Genomic DNA, 15,211 nt, shown 5'->3' on the forward strand with positions numbered 1-15,211 from the left:
AATGAATCTCAATTAATTAAAAATTGGATGGCAACGAAGAATAATAATAATCTTATATTATTTTCCCTTTATTTGACACACTGCACTATGCATTAAACAAATCATATGTGCATAAATGAATTTATTATTTCTGCATTTGACAAGTGCATTTTCAAGTGTTAATTTGAAAAACCAGAATGTTTTGTTTATTTCAGCCATTTTGACTAATACTACGATCACACTATTTCCCGATAAGGGTAGGCAGAGAGAACGGACCACCATATACGTCTATTGTGACATACATCCCTAACTTTTTCCACATTCATACATCTTGCCATGCGCGGCCTTAGGTTGTGTCTTTTTTTTATATAACCAGACTTGAGATTTTGGTTTTTCTGATCGTGCCAGGTCTTTCTCGATCGTCCTCGTCCTTCGTCATTAAAGTTATTTTAGATTATGACAAATTCCACTAGTGCTTCAAACATTATAAATACAAACATATCATTCGGTATCATTTAACAAACCATAAATAGATGTATTTCGTTTTTAACATAAATTATGTTAATTTTTTTTCCTAATTTAAAAAAAGAGCACCAAAAGTTTTAAAAAAATAGTAAAGGTACGTCATTCAAATGAAAATTTTCTGCTCTACAAGATATTGTGTTTGCTTTTACATTACATTTAAAAAAATATATATTACAAGCCTTCAAAATGGAATGTCATGTAGACGAAAGTGAGCAATTTCGACACCTCCTGTTCTCGTTCAATCGAGCTATTTATTTTATTTTATTTAAGATTTTTACAGCTATTATATAAAAAATATGTATAAATATATTAACAATACTGGAGCCAATTAAAAAAATCCACTGTAAATCTAATAATGCATAAAATATAAGAAAAGAGTTTACATAATTGTGTGATGTTTGCGTGTGGGTGCGTGTGTGTGAGTGCTTAAGTATAAAAAATAAAAATATTAAAACTTGTATTTATATTGAAAGGTGGTTGTATAGAAAAGAGCTTGGTAAGAGGTTTGATTATTAAAATAAATAAATTATACCTATTTCCGAAACCTGCTCGCGATATTCGCGTACTGTATGGTAAAGATGCTATAAATTATTGGCTAATTTTTTGTAAAATAATGAAGGAGAATACACTTTCGACTAATTTGTTGTAATTTTTTTGTTGTGTCCTCTTGTTCTCTTTATTTGGAAAAAAACAGACAAAACATGTGATAAACTCAATATTATGTATCATTAAAAATTTACAAAACGAAACCAAAATGATTAATTGATGCATATAATATCACTTAATTTCAATGAGGAAGTTCAGTCCTATGTGAAAAATGTTTTCTTAGACGGGATAAAAAATATGTCAAAGTTTCTTGAAAATGTATGAAAAAAAATGTTCTTCATCTCCGTTGTAATATGTCAAGAATTTTTTATCAAAATCGTTGACTATGGAGTTTGATCATCAAATATCAATTTAATGAGGAACTTCAGCCCTACTGCAAAATGGATAAAAAAAATGTTTTCTTACATGCGGTAAAAATTAGAGCATTAAATTAACCAGGAAAGTTTCTTAAAAATGTACAAAAAATATGTTAATAAAAACTAACAACTTTGAATGACATCACTAGTTCATATGAATCAACCAATAATAAAATATTTGTGAAAGATTTCCGGTTTACGGTAAGCCAACAGACCAATCGGCAGAACTGACTGAGAAGAAGCGGAAGAGAACTTGATATGTCACACGCAGATTAATATCAGAAAAACAAAAGTTAAAAAATCAGAGTGCTGATAATACAATACATTAAAATTGAAAAAAAAAATACTGAACTTCTTCATTGTATTGATATGCAAATGGTTTCCATTTCTTCCGATTTAAAATTTATTTGTGTAATCCTGGTAATTCATTTCATAAAAGAATGTTAAAAACACAGGACAGAGAGAATCAATACCAGATTCAGTTGGCAGTGTAAGAATTTTCAAATTATGAAATATATTATATTTCAACACTGCAATATGATTTAAGATGGTATGTACAAAGGCGCAGAAACAATCCAGGCCATTTGGCGATATGTCGCGTGTATTTTTGAAGCGACATGCAATGACCACCTAATGCTTTATTTACAATATAAATATGTCCGATGCATATTGGACTGGTTCCAAAATCTACTTCAGTTTACGCACCTGGGAACCAGGCAACTAACTTGTCTAATAATCGAGAAATATGTGAATGATGACATTGGAAAACAAGTGAATGACTGAATGTGTGAAACAGATTGTTAGCAATTTGATTTTAGATGAAAGTCACAAAAAAAAGGAAAAAAACTTAACAGAGTCTTTTTATCGTAAAATTTTTAAGAAGAATGGCCTAAAAATATATTGATTTTTATGTAATAAAATGTGCATATCTTTATTGAATAAAAAAGAAGAAGACAAAATTGAATTATATTTGTGATTAAGTGTTTGAGTACTCAGAATAATGTTTTAAAATGCTTTCAACCAGTGAAGACATATTTTTCATGGATTTTAAAATTGATTTGTTTCAGTATTTGTGGTGTACAGCATTAAGTATGTGGAGAGGCGGGGGAAAGTGAGGTAGTATTTGAAATTATTAGAATCATTTCCCACATACTACCTATGTGAACAAAGGTTCTCCTCGATGGTAGACAAACTAAAAAGAGAAATAGATTACTCCAATTAGAATATAACTTGGTTGTTTGTGTCTTAAAAATAGAACCACGATTCAACCAATTGTTAAAATATAAACAGGCATAGCCTTCTCACTTATTGTATTTTTACTGTAGTGTATGACCTAAAACCCATGCTTTTTTCTTGTATCTTGCTTGCGACCAGAACCCCTATACAAACAAAAATTAAGTTGCCATACAAACAAAAATTAAGTTGCCATACAAACATGTGTACAACTTTTCTCAAAATCAAAATTTGAATTGTATGGGCCGACACCTATGGATAACAGGCGTAAATTTTGGTGTTTACATCAAAAACCCTCTTGTACGACTTTTGATTAAAAAATATTTTATTATTTATCCTACTTAATATTTTTACATGAGACTTGTCTTTACATTTTTCATTTAAAAACAATCTTTAATTGACTCTTCCTGCCAAATGCACTTAATGGCACATCAGTAATTTAGACATTTTACTGTCGAATTGTTACATGACCACACCACATTCATTTTTACATTCCTCACTCGATAAAACATTGAAAAACAAATAAATTAATATGGTTAATAATTCTTTACTCAACCTTGCATTCCTTTCATATTCTGACTAATTTATTGCATATTTGTAGTTTTTAATCTTAATAGCTATGTGTCTCTTAATCATAAATGACAACATTACGTATCAGGAAGAGTTTTTATAATAATTGAGTCATTGGCTGGTTTAAGTGGCCACTTTACACGCTGTGTAACATTCAACCATTCTGCCCATATTTGAATATCAATATTCCTTCAATTTTGTCATCTGTTGATGTTTGTGAAGTTAAAGAGCTGAAACCTTTATTTATGCGGGTGAGACCAGGTTAATTTATCAACAATATTTTGAGTTTGTCTAAATTTTTGTAGACAAGGACTAGATTTAACTCCCTGGGGAGCTGTTAATATTAACATACTACAACGGAGATGTTGTAATACGTTAATAAAGGTTTTAGCTCTTTAACTTCACAAACATCAAAATATGAAATAATTGAACAAATATAGAAGTTCAAATATGGGCAAAATGGTGAAAGTTAGTGTGTAAAGTGGCCACTTAAACCAGCCAATGACAGGTCATAAGCCCTGTAGATGCCTAGACTTCTATATTACCTTCTCTAAAATGTTCTTCATGTCTGTTGTAATATGTTAAAATGTTATGAAGTCGGGTCTTAAGGCCATAAACCCTGTAAATGTCTAGACATCCATATTCCCTTCTCTAAAATGATCTCCATCTCCGTTGTAATAATATGTTAAACAAAATAACTCCCCAGGGGGTTAAATCTAATCCCTGTACAAAAATTTGGACAACGTAAAAATATTGTTGATTAAACAAGCTGGTCCAAGAAGTGTAAAAATTGAAATATATTTTCAGGTGTTGCCTGGTATGTAGGTGAAATAATTTAGGCAGATGAATCTCACCAGCATCAATAAATGTTTCGGCTCTTTTACTTTACAAAAATCAACAGTTGGAAGAATTAAGAAATATGGATGTTCAAACATGAGCAGGATGATGAATGTTACACAGTGTGTAAAGTGGCCACAACCACCTAAGGTCATAAGCCCTGTAAATGTCTAAACTTCCATATTCCCTTCTCTAAAATGTTATCCATCTCTGTTGCAAAGTTCTTATTTAATTATTATTATTAGTTAGGCTGATTTGTACAGCTCCATTTTGTAAAAAAATATCACCTTAAGGACTCTGCCTTGCAGCTACAGAGCGCACGGACTGTTAGTAGTAAAAATTTTGTGTAAAATATTTGAAAAATAAAATTATTTTTCTAGTCATAAAATTTCATATTAAATTCGTTGTTTTTCTTCTAAAAAGAGACGAGCCCTTGGGCTTAGAGAGAAACTTACTATAAAAATATAAATGGAAATTTGTATAAAACAACTTTAAGAGAACTTTAAGCAAGATGAATAAGAGGCTTTAATTTTTAATAATATCATTTTTATTACATGCATTCTTTTGGATAACAAGGGTACAAGACCCTTTCTAAGCTAGGAAAGAAATCATCATCATCATAATTCCCTTTCTGCACCTAATGGTCCATAGGGCACTGCATTGGTACACCAATCGCAGCGTATCTTGATCATTTTTTGTTACATGAAGGTAAGATGATCAGTCTTACGCTTCAGGTACCAGTCCAGGGACTATGAAATATTCTAGTGTGAAAACACCCGTTTAAATAAATATTTCATATCAACCATGTCGGGATCGAACCCGAGAGGAAAGAAATACAATAAATATACTATTTTTTTATTTTTTTTAAAAATAAATATTTGCGTCGCACAATTTTTTTAAGACTAAAAACAAAGTCTTTTTCTTCCTAAAAAGACTAGTCTTTCCAGATATGCTGTTTTTTCCTTAAGCTCATGCCCCTTTCCCAAAATTCACACTATTAATTACAATATATTTTATATTATTTATTTAAATTTTGACAGGTTGCTCCTATTTTATGTCAAAAATCATTTGAAAAAAATGAGGAAGAAAACCATATACCAAAAAATAAGCAAAAAATAAAACAACGTCTTTTACACAATGCCTACACGAAAATATGACGAGATGATTATATTATTATGCTTATGTTTTTATTTACAGTCTGTCATTAGTCCTTCATTACATCATACCGTGGCGTAATTATTAACTACATGTTACACCGGCGGAGCCCATTTATAAAATTCAAATCATGTCGGCGTTAGACCACCACGATAACGGCATTTAGGGAAACGGGAAACAGACTTACCCATTATTATCGAGGTCAAGATTATCAAAACATACCAAACGTATTATATCGATCGCAAAATGCTATTTCCAGCGAACTCGAAACGTACACTTGGCACAGATGACACATTTGCACATCACTGTCATATAAAAAATATTATCATTTCTCGGATTTGGAGTGATCGGCGTATTGGTTTTAATTCAGAAAATCACAAATATTAATTCAGATACTTACAAAAATGATCTAGGTATGACAGTGAACATTTCGTCGATTTTCACCTACCACAAGCGACCAGCGCTCAGCTGATTACTGATCTTGCGCGTTCGCGCCATTCGCACGCTTGCGCACGCGGTTTTGCTAATTTCTGACCAATCAGAACAATGACAGAGGTAAATAACATTTTGTAACAGGATTTTGAGTTATCTTTTTTATAATACCGTAGTATGCATAAAAAATCGTACAAATTTATTTTATTTATATGAAGTTTATTTCTTTTTTGCAGACGTGCTCTTTAAAGCATGTTTATAATTTTAATTTTCTATTCACATACAACTGTGCATTTATTGCAAAACTTGTGGATTTTTATTTTTTATTGGCATGAATTTTTTGAGAGAAATATGTTTTCTTACTAGGTATGTTGCTTTATTTAAGTGCTTTACAATATTTATGTTTATTTTATAACATTTTCTAGAACACCAAGTTATTGCTTTATTTAACTGTAACTGTATTACAGTTTTTTATTTATGTACAATAGTTTTGTCTTTTGTTATATAGTTCACTAAGTTCAAGTAAAATTTATTTTCATTTTACTCATTATTTGTTAAAGTTACTTAAATCTCGTTTCTTATTTATTATTTTATTTATTTATTTTACAGAAACAAACAGTCGAAAATGATATAATAACATTTTTAAAAAATGATTTAAGGACAGATCAGCAAAGTTTCTAAATAAAAATCAAACATCCTAAATTGTGGTACAACAAAAAGGTGTGTGTATGTGTATTTATATTATCATTCTTATTTAGATTTTGCTTAATAGTTGCTCGCTGAAAGTTTTGTTAAAAAAAAATCTATTCGCATACAACTGATACAACTGTGTATTTATATTAAAAATTGGGATTTTTATTATATATTAACATGTCTTTTTTCTTTTTTTATATTTTCTTTTTAGGTTTTATATGCAATCGAATGTACCGAATGCTTTATTTTATTCTTAATTTGTATATTTTTCTTGCAAATTATAAAATAATAGTGAATGCTGTTCAACTTCCGATATTAAAAAGTATACAACAATTGTATAGAAATGAGGAAAAAATGTAGGTTATTTATTTTTAGTTTAGAAATTATCTACAAATATTCAAGGGAATATAGTGTCACAAAATATTAAAAAATAAAATAATATACCTTAGCTGTAATATAATATGTTGGTTTGTCACAAAAAAGTTAACAACTTGACAATTCAAATTAATAAGCGAAAGTTTATTGTAATTTCGTACAATTTAATTTGATTTAATGACACATTAATGCTAATATACTCCATTATTTTTGTGGACCATTAGATTCGAAATCAAGAAAGGAACTCTACGTTGGTTTGAACAAGCAGAGCGAATGCATAGCGAAAGAACGGCTAAAAAGATGTATAATGCGAATCTTGATAGATGCCGTACAAAAACTTGAAGATTGACATGCTGAAAGTCGGAATAATTGGCGAGCGTGCAAAAGAATATGTATGAATGTAGAGGAAGTGAGATCTGTGTGCAAAGACAGAGTAAAATGGCGTTCTATCTGCTTTGCCTACCTTGATGGTTATATTTTTTTTCAAAAATCAACAAAATTTCTTGGAATGTCAATAGTGGAATGACCAAATGGAATAAATCTACTTTTCATTGAATATTAAAAATGAACGAAAATAAAACGACTTCTTATTCTACTACTACCATAACGCCATTTCCCAGCAAAGGTAGGTCGAGAAGATAGACCGCCATACGCGTCTATCCTGACATACATTCCTAGGTTCTTCCACATTCATACATCTTGTCAAACATGTCCTTCGATTGTGTCTGCTTTTGACATTTCTTATTCAATTCTAATTAAATTTAAAAAAATAAAATATTGTTATTTATGTGTACAAAATATTTTTCTTCAATTACCTCTTAACCACATATTTTACTATGTGTCATGTCCAGGCGAGCAAAGAATACAGTTCTGTTTGTGAAAAATAAACAGAAACCTGGATGAATGTTTTCGACTCAATGGCGGACTTTCACCTACCACCCTTAATGCTCTAGTTTCAATTCCTGGCAGGGTGGTCGTAAAATTTAAAAAAAGGTTGTTCGAACCGCAATATTTCATTGTTCATGGACTGGCATCAAAAGCGCAAGACTGATCACCTTACCTTTACGTAACAGATGATCGAAATACACTGCATTTGGTTGAGCAATGCAGTGCCCTACACACCACTGGGCGATGAAAAGGAAATGATGATAGCAATAATAACCTTAGTTTATTAACAAAATTAATATTTGTTAATCTACAACACTTTTTATGGAAATAGATATCTCTGGATTATATGTGGTCTGTCTAACTAGGTGCAACTTGTTTTTAGGCAGACATTTTTTTGAGTAGCTAAATAAACAAAAACAGTATGGTTTTGAAAAGAAAGGAAAAATAAAAAAAGAACATAGCATAAAGAAAGCAATTAGTTAATTTAATTAAAAAACAAACAGCATGTTCAAAATGTAAATACAGTAGAACTCCAATTACCTGAATCAATTGGAACCGAACCTCATTAGTATAGTAAAAAATTAGGATAATTGTTTTTCTTTCGTAAAAATCGGAAATTTTAATTAATTACTGTATGTATTTTGAAAATGAGGGAAAAAACTATGTTTTAAGAAAAATAGCATTTAATTAATTATATGAAAAGGCAACACTTTGACATGCTAAGCGTAGTTACAAGTGCTGTACATTTGTACAGTTTGTACGTACAGTACAGTAAATTAAAGTCATTGCTTGCTGAACATCTCGGTCAAAGTGTTTGAATGTCATCATCCGTTTTCGGGTAGTCAAGTTGCGCATCTGCTGAACCGTGAGAAGTTGCATGTGGTCACACTCAGGAATTCAATTAGGATAATCAGCGATTCGGATAGTTGGAGTTCGGATAATTGGAATCCTACTATAGGTGCAAGCCTAGGTATTATTGAAATATTTAACTTTTTGGCTCTGATCACCATATTATTAATGGGACACGATATAATAAAAATACCTACTACCTTTGTCACTCCAATAAGTTAATTATTTATACGCCCATTGGGCATAATTAAAAACGATAAACATATTAATAACATAACATAATACGTAGTAAAAGTACAAGAAAGTGAGATAATTTATCTAAATATGATTTATTAATAAATTGTTTTTTATTATTGAACGTATTACGTATGTGATGATTCATTTATAAATATCTGTACTGGTCACTATTTCGAGATATTAATTTCTTTTTGACAATTTGTTTCTTTGCACACTGTTTTATGTTTAGTTTATGTTTTTTCGTGTGATTAATTTCTTTGATTACGTACGTAGGTACCTCTTGTAATCACGTGCTACACAATACAATTGTTTGTGGTATAGACGCTTTAACGCATTATCAGTGGTCTACTAAAGTGACAGACAGCGTTGCCAATCCTATTAGTTTTTCGGTAGATCTACCAATTTTTTGGGAAATCTATCGATCTACGGAACTTGATCGAAACTTTACCGATTTTTGAACATTTCCATTTTCCCATAGAATGTTTTTTTAAACTATTTTTTCTTCCCCAATATAAGCAATTGAATACTCACTTTTTATATATGCTCAGAAAGCTACCTTTTCTGCCATCGTTTTATTATTATGAATACTATATACTTATCCTTCGGTCGTACAAAATATATACGTTCATTATTGGTTACTAGATAGCATTAACAAATAGTGATACCTGGTTATTTCAAACTTGTTGAATGAAAATTATGTCATTTCTCTTCGTTATTTCATTGTTTCCATTGTGTTAAATTGAATTTCCGCAGATCACTCAAAAATAAAACGTTTTTGTCATCTCTAACCATTTTCTGCTAAAATTGAGTAACCTTTTTTTCAGTGATTAGTAGTTGTTATTTTATCGTTAAGCTAAAAATTACGACAAACGTTAAGATTTACGGAAATTATTGTGATCTCACTGGAAATCAAATCCGGAACTCTTCGTGGGTTAGGCAAGCGTCACCCGTTATAACAAAGGGCTGCCATTAGGGTTGATTAAAAAAAATCACTTGCATTTCAAGCGAAATTTTGTTATGAAAAAGGATAAGGAAATTTAAATATATCCCCCATTAGGAGAATGAACTTACCGAAATCTACCGATTTATTTTTCTGTATCTACCGATTTTCGCATGATGAACGTTGGCAACGCTTGTGACAGATGACAAGTGAACGTAAACGAACGGCATAATTTGGTAGAAATTTGTAGTTTTGTGGGGTTTATTCGTGGCTAAGTGATTTTTTATTCTTATATATTTCAATAAACGTAGAATACAACATTATTTGGACTGTAATCAAGGTAAACGGTTAAAGACCGTTATTTAATTAATCAATTCTCCAAAATAGTTTTCTTAAATAAATTTTAAATTTCACTTCCCCTAATTTATAGTTTTTATTGTTCATACTGTTGATCAATTATTTTGAAATGCATAGCTTTATTCGTTAACCATTGCAAAAAATATTTTTATCTTTATAGAAATCATCATTTTGGCAAAATACTAAAAATAATGCTTTGCCCAGACAAGCTTGCTTCAGGGCAACTTACTGTGGCAAAAAAGGTTCTGTGGCATACAATTATGATAATAATCTGATATTTTAAAATATACGTGAACAGAATTGTGCTGAGATACGGAAGAGAGATAAACTTTGAATTTATATCCTCAATGTACTACATTTTAAAAAGTGTTTGGCAAAGCTGTCAAAGGTTGATATATGTTTTACTGTTTTTTTTTAATGCTTCTATACAATGCTTGTATTAATTCCATGTTCCGGCATGTTAAAAAAAAAATCTGTTTTAAGTCGGGATTTTCAATTGACTAGTACATATATTAATATGACCCAGTACTATGCTTACGACTATTTTTATTTATGAACAGAAAAATATGTGTCTGAAGTGATTTTAAGCATTATGAGCAAAGAGAGGGAGTTACTGACCACTGTCAAAAGAAGAAAGGCCTTCTACTTTGGTCACATATTCCGCAATGAGAAGTATGCCCTTTTCCAACTTATTATGGAAGGAAAGATGAAGAAAGAAGGCAGGCGGGGTATGGGACGGAAAAGAGCATCTTGGCTCAGAAATATTAGACAGGGGTTCGGTGTGCCAAATGCAGCAGTGTTGTTCAGACTGGCCCAGGATCTTTTTGATGTTGATAGTCTATTAACAAATAAAAAAAACTCTGAACTTCCCCATTTGTGCACACAATTGTTAAAAAATAAACTTAAAGGGATTCTTAATTTTTTTATTCACCTAATAAGTATTAGGTGTACAACTTTTCTTTTGCCGTTTTCCTGTAGATGGCTTTGGTAAGTAATGGTGTAAATAAATAGATCATACATATCATGCAATAAACTCGGGAATCTGTCAACATAATTTCACAGAAACATTAGTTGATTCGTGTCTGCATCATAAAGTTTCTCTATTGAAAATGTCAGTTTACGAGCCAAATTCTCGTCATTTGCGAGAGGTTTTCATTTTCTGCTTTAATATGAAGAAATCTGCGGCTGAGGCTCATTGAATGCTCTCAAACACTTATGATGAGGTCCCTATTAGTAAAAGAACGTGCCGTGAGTGGTTTCAACACTTCAAGAATGGTTCGATTCAGAAACAAGGAAATTGGGTGCCGTATGCGTTGAAGCCGAGAAATGTCGAACAGTGTTTGTTTGCTTGAAAGGCAAAGACGGAAAGATGTTGTATCACACAGAACCACAGAAAAAATAGTTATTTATATTTTATATGACTTATATTATATTATGTACTTTGAAGGTACAAATTAACATTTTTTATATCTTACTTAAATATTAAATTACCGTTCACCACTGATGCATAGACTTCCATATTCCCCTCTCAAAAATGTTTAAAAAAAATTGTAATTCATAAATTATTGATATATAAAGCAGTGAATACACATACATAGTTTTTGAATTTACAAGACATGTAAAACCATGAATTTCTTTGTTTAGTCTGCACATGCAATTATTGATATTTTTAAAGTACTTATCATTTACATTTTTGTTACAGGTTCCAATATCAAGATGAATAAAAAACAAAATCTCACATCACCAAAGTGTAAATTACTACCAACTGAACAGCTATGGGTAAGTTCTTTAAAAATCCATAACTAACCCTGCATTACAAGTTCCGCTGGTTAATCTTAAGGAAGAAGCAAATATATTTTATCCGATTACCACAATTTCTATTAAGAGTTTTACTGTGTGATTTTACATTGTCTAAACTAAAAACTCTTTTCAGTTACCGGGATACTGCTACGATTACACCCCTGTGCCGTTTGGAGAAAATTCTGAAGGCCATTCTAAAATGAATTTTCAACGCCAACCGGATTTCGAAGAAAGTTTAGAAATCAGCGTTATAAATAAGACAAATACTAAGACTAGCAAACGAAAAAAAGGTAGTAATGCAAATAGAGAGTACGTTCAAAAGGGAAGAAAGAGAAAGTTCACTCAAACCAGAGCAGAGAGGAAAGCTAACAAATATATGAACATCCCATACATCACATGCAAAAATAAACAAGTTCTTCCTAAAGAGTTTCAGGACTATGATTGTAAATGCAAACTAAATTGTGCAGAAAAAGTATCCATTTTTGAACGAATGCAAGAATTTGACAGCTTTCATTCTTTAGGAACGCACAGCTCTCAAAGTTTATTTATTCTAGAAAGAGTACTAGAAATTCCAAAAAAGAGAACTTATGTCAAAGTCGCATCATCCGATCATCAGCGAACTTATTCTAGAATATACCACATCAACAATATTCGAGTGTGCAAACCCATGTTTGTTAGAACTTTAAACATTTCATCGGGCCGAGTGAACACCGTTCTTAACAAAATAAGACACGGGGATGGGCTCTCTGATATGAGGGGAGTACTAACAGGCGGCCACAATAAAATTCCCAGTGAACAAGTAAAAGAAATCATGGATCACATTTACTCCCACTCGGTACCTAACAAAGACGGACATAACTCTACATACATTGTTCAACCTGAACGAAGTCTCAAAGAAATGTACAAGTCATATATAAGTAATAAAAAATGTGAGACTTCTGTAAGTTTAGCGACATACAAATCAATTTTTTACAAATATTTTAAAAGTGATAATTCTAGTTCAGGTTTGGATAAAGATATGACTGATGTCCCCGATGATGATTGTTATTACGATGTACCTATTGACAGTCCGCAGACCGAAGAAAAAGTCAATGTAAAGGTGATACCGAATCAAATTAAAATAAATGAAAGCATTCCTAACCAAAGAAAAATGAATGAATTAGTGGAACGGATTATTCCAAGTTCAAATACTGTTAAAAATGAAGATGTAAAACCTTGCGTGAGCAGTCAATTCGCAGTAGAAACATTCCCTCACAAATTAACCATACCGATTGAAACAGTTCAACATCATAAACCACTACCTTATTTTCATACTACTGAAAATTATTATTTACCTCATTTGCAAAGTGTACCTCAGGGCTTGAACTTTAGTAATACACTATTACCCGACGAATCACCGATATTATGTAGTATGGGCCCCTCTGATGGTATTTCCCCTAAACCAACGCCTAAGAAGCCACCGAGAAAACGGAATAGAGCCACTGGAGCGAAAAAAGGAAGGAAGCGCAAGTTCGGAGACAAAACAAGAGAAGAAAGGAGGGACAGCATGTACAAGAATGAAACTTACATCAACTCGAGAAACAAAGAAATTTTACCAAAAGTGTTTGAAGATTTTGATTGCAAGTGTTCTTTGAAATGCTCCGAGAAATTGGCTGCCGATATCAGACGGAAAAATTTCGAAACATTTTACAGTTTAGGATCTTACAGCGCTCAGAATTTGTTTCTCCTAGAAAGGTGTGAAGAAATATTTAAAAAGCGATCTTATACAAAGAATAAGACACCGGAACACGAGAGAGTATTTTCCAGAATTTATACATTAGACGATATTAAAGTTTGTAAAATTATGTTTACTAAGACATTGAAAATATCAACCAGCAGAATGAATACCGTTTTGAAGAAAGCGAGGGGAGGCCAAGGTCTTATTGACAATAGAGGTGCTGCAGGAGGACATAACAAAATGCCAAATGAAATGCGACAGGAGATAGTTAATCACATAAATGGTGTAATTAGAAAGTACGCCAATATTCAAACTAAACCAATGGAAAAGTTCCAGTTTCCACCAGGTCACACGTTGAAGGCAGCGTACTTGCTGTATACCGGGGGACGGAGTAAAGTTGTTAGCTTTTCATCCTATAAAAGTATATTTTATCAGTCAATCTCTAAACTTAAAACTAAAGGTACCATCGATGACACATAAAGGAAATCCTTGGGAATAGAATCTTGTTGGAAAATTCAATGGGAACAGGTTTCTTTCCTGGCGAAAGCTGTTCCCACTAATCTTATAAGTATGGTTTTATGGTATACATTAAATTTATTGATAAATACATAGAATGTGTTAGAAAAGTTAAAGAGTTGTAATCTGTTTCTACTTGTGGAGATTCTCAAATGCTCTAATTATAGTGCTCACGTTACTTGAATCTTAAGATCATTATTATCTCTTGCATAAAACCAATTATCCATAAAGTAATGGCGAGAACAACTTTACAATTTTTGTTTTCGTTAATTTTCCATCAAGAAGACAATTTCAACTATCACATCTCTCTGAAAATCACGTCTGCATGTGCTGACAAAATTGTACATAAAAAATAACAAATTTCAGATAATGATAATACACATTTTTATGTAAATACAAAAATATGCACTAAGTGTTAACTATAATTATGTACTTATAAAATAAATTCCAGGAAACTGAAATGGCATTTAAATTTATACGTCTGAACACGATGTTTTCTAAAAACAAATAATATTTTTACTGCATACATAAAAAAAAAAAATTGAAATAAACAGCACTTAATGCCTTTCCATATTAGTTGCAAAGTAGAATTATAAGTAAAAGATACCATTTAAAACCAATTTATACTAAGTTATTTACAAATCAAGAAGTCTGAAAAGATGTATCTTTTCATTTGTAAACCATCACGCCGTTTCTCCGTAAGGGTAGACAGAGAAGATAGAATGCCACATCACTATATTTTTGCATACAGATCTTGCTTCCTCTACATTCATACATCTTCTCATGCACGCGCACTGATTATTCCGACTTTTAAAATGTCCATCGTCAAGTATTTGTTGGATTTGGTCATGCCATGTCTTTTTCAGTCTTCCTCTATTTCTGCATCCATCAACATTCGCATTGTAAATATTTTTAGCCATTCTTTTGCTGTCTATTCGCTCTACATGTCCAAACCAGCGCAGAGCTCCTGTCTTGACTTTGTCAATAATGCTTATCTCAGCCTTACATAATGTACGGATCTCAACATTTGTGTATCTATCGTACATAGTTTTACCACACATTCGCCTGAGAGCTCGCATTTCGTCAGCATTCAGCCTTTATAAAAGGAAAAAAAAATGATTATAGAACATGTAAAAAAAAATACAA

The 15,211-nt window shown here is 31.5% G+C and overlaps 1 protein-coding gene and 1 long non-coding RNA gene across 4 annotated transcripts in view; one reads left to right on the top strand and one right to left on the bottom strand.

Annotated features, from left to right (window-relative positions):
• Positions 1–5,738, bottom strand: part of Men-b (NADP-dependent malic enzyme b, mitochondrial) — a 44,434-nt gene extending 38,696 nt beyond the window's left edge. For all 3 annotated transcript variants that reach the window (XM_088230308.1, XM_088230307.1, XM_088230306.1), the window contains exon 1: positions 5,662–5,738. In XM_088230308.1, the coding sequence (XP_088086434.1) occupies positions 5,662–5,690 (29 nt within the window). In that variant the 5' untranslated portion in view covers positions 5,691–5,738. The remainder of the gene's footprint in view (positions 1–5,661) is intronic.
• Positions 5,739–9,875: 4,137 nt separating this feature from the next.
• On the top strand, positions 9,876–12,106 carry LOC148279216 (uncharacterized). Its single transcript, XR_015822947.1, has 3 exons — positions 9,876–10,015; positions 11,735–11,811; positions 11,966–12,106. It is a non-coding gene; the product is annotated as an uncharacterized LOC148279216 (long non-coding RNA).
• Positions 12,107–15,211: the final 3,105 nt, after the last annotated feature.

Source organism: Micrasema longulum, unplaced genomic scaffold (assembly GCF_059751315.1).
Source record: "Micrasema longulum isolate JH-2025_06_02 unplaced genomic scaffold, ASM5975131v1 h1tg000746l, whole genome shotgun sequence".
Taxonomy (NCBI): Eukaryota; Metazoa; Arthropoda; class Insecta; order Trichoptera; family Brachycentridae; genus Micrasema; species Micrasema longulum.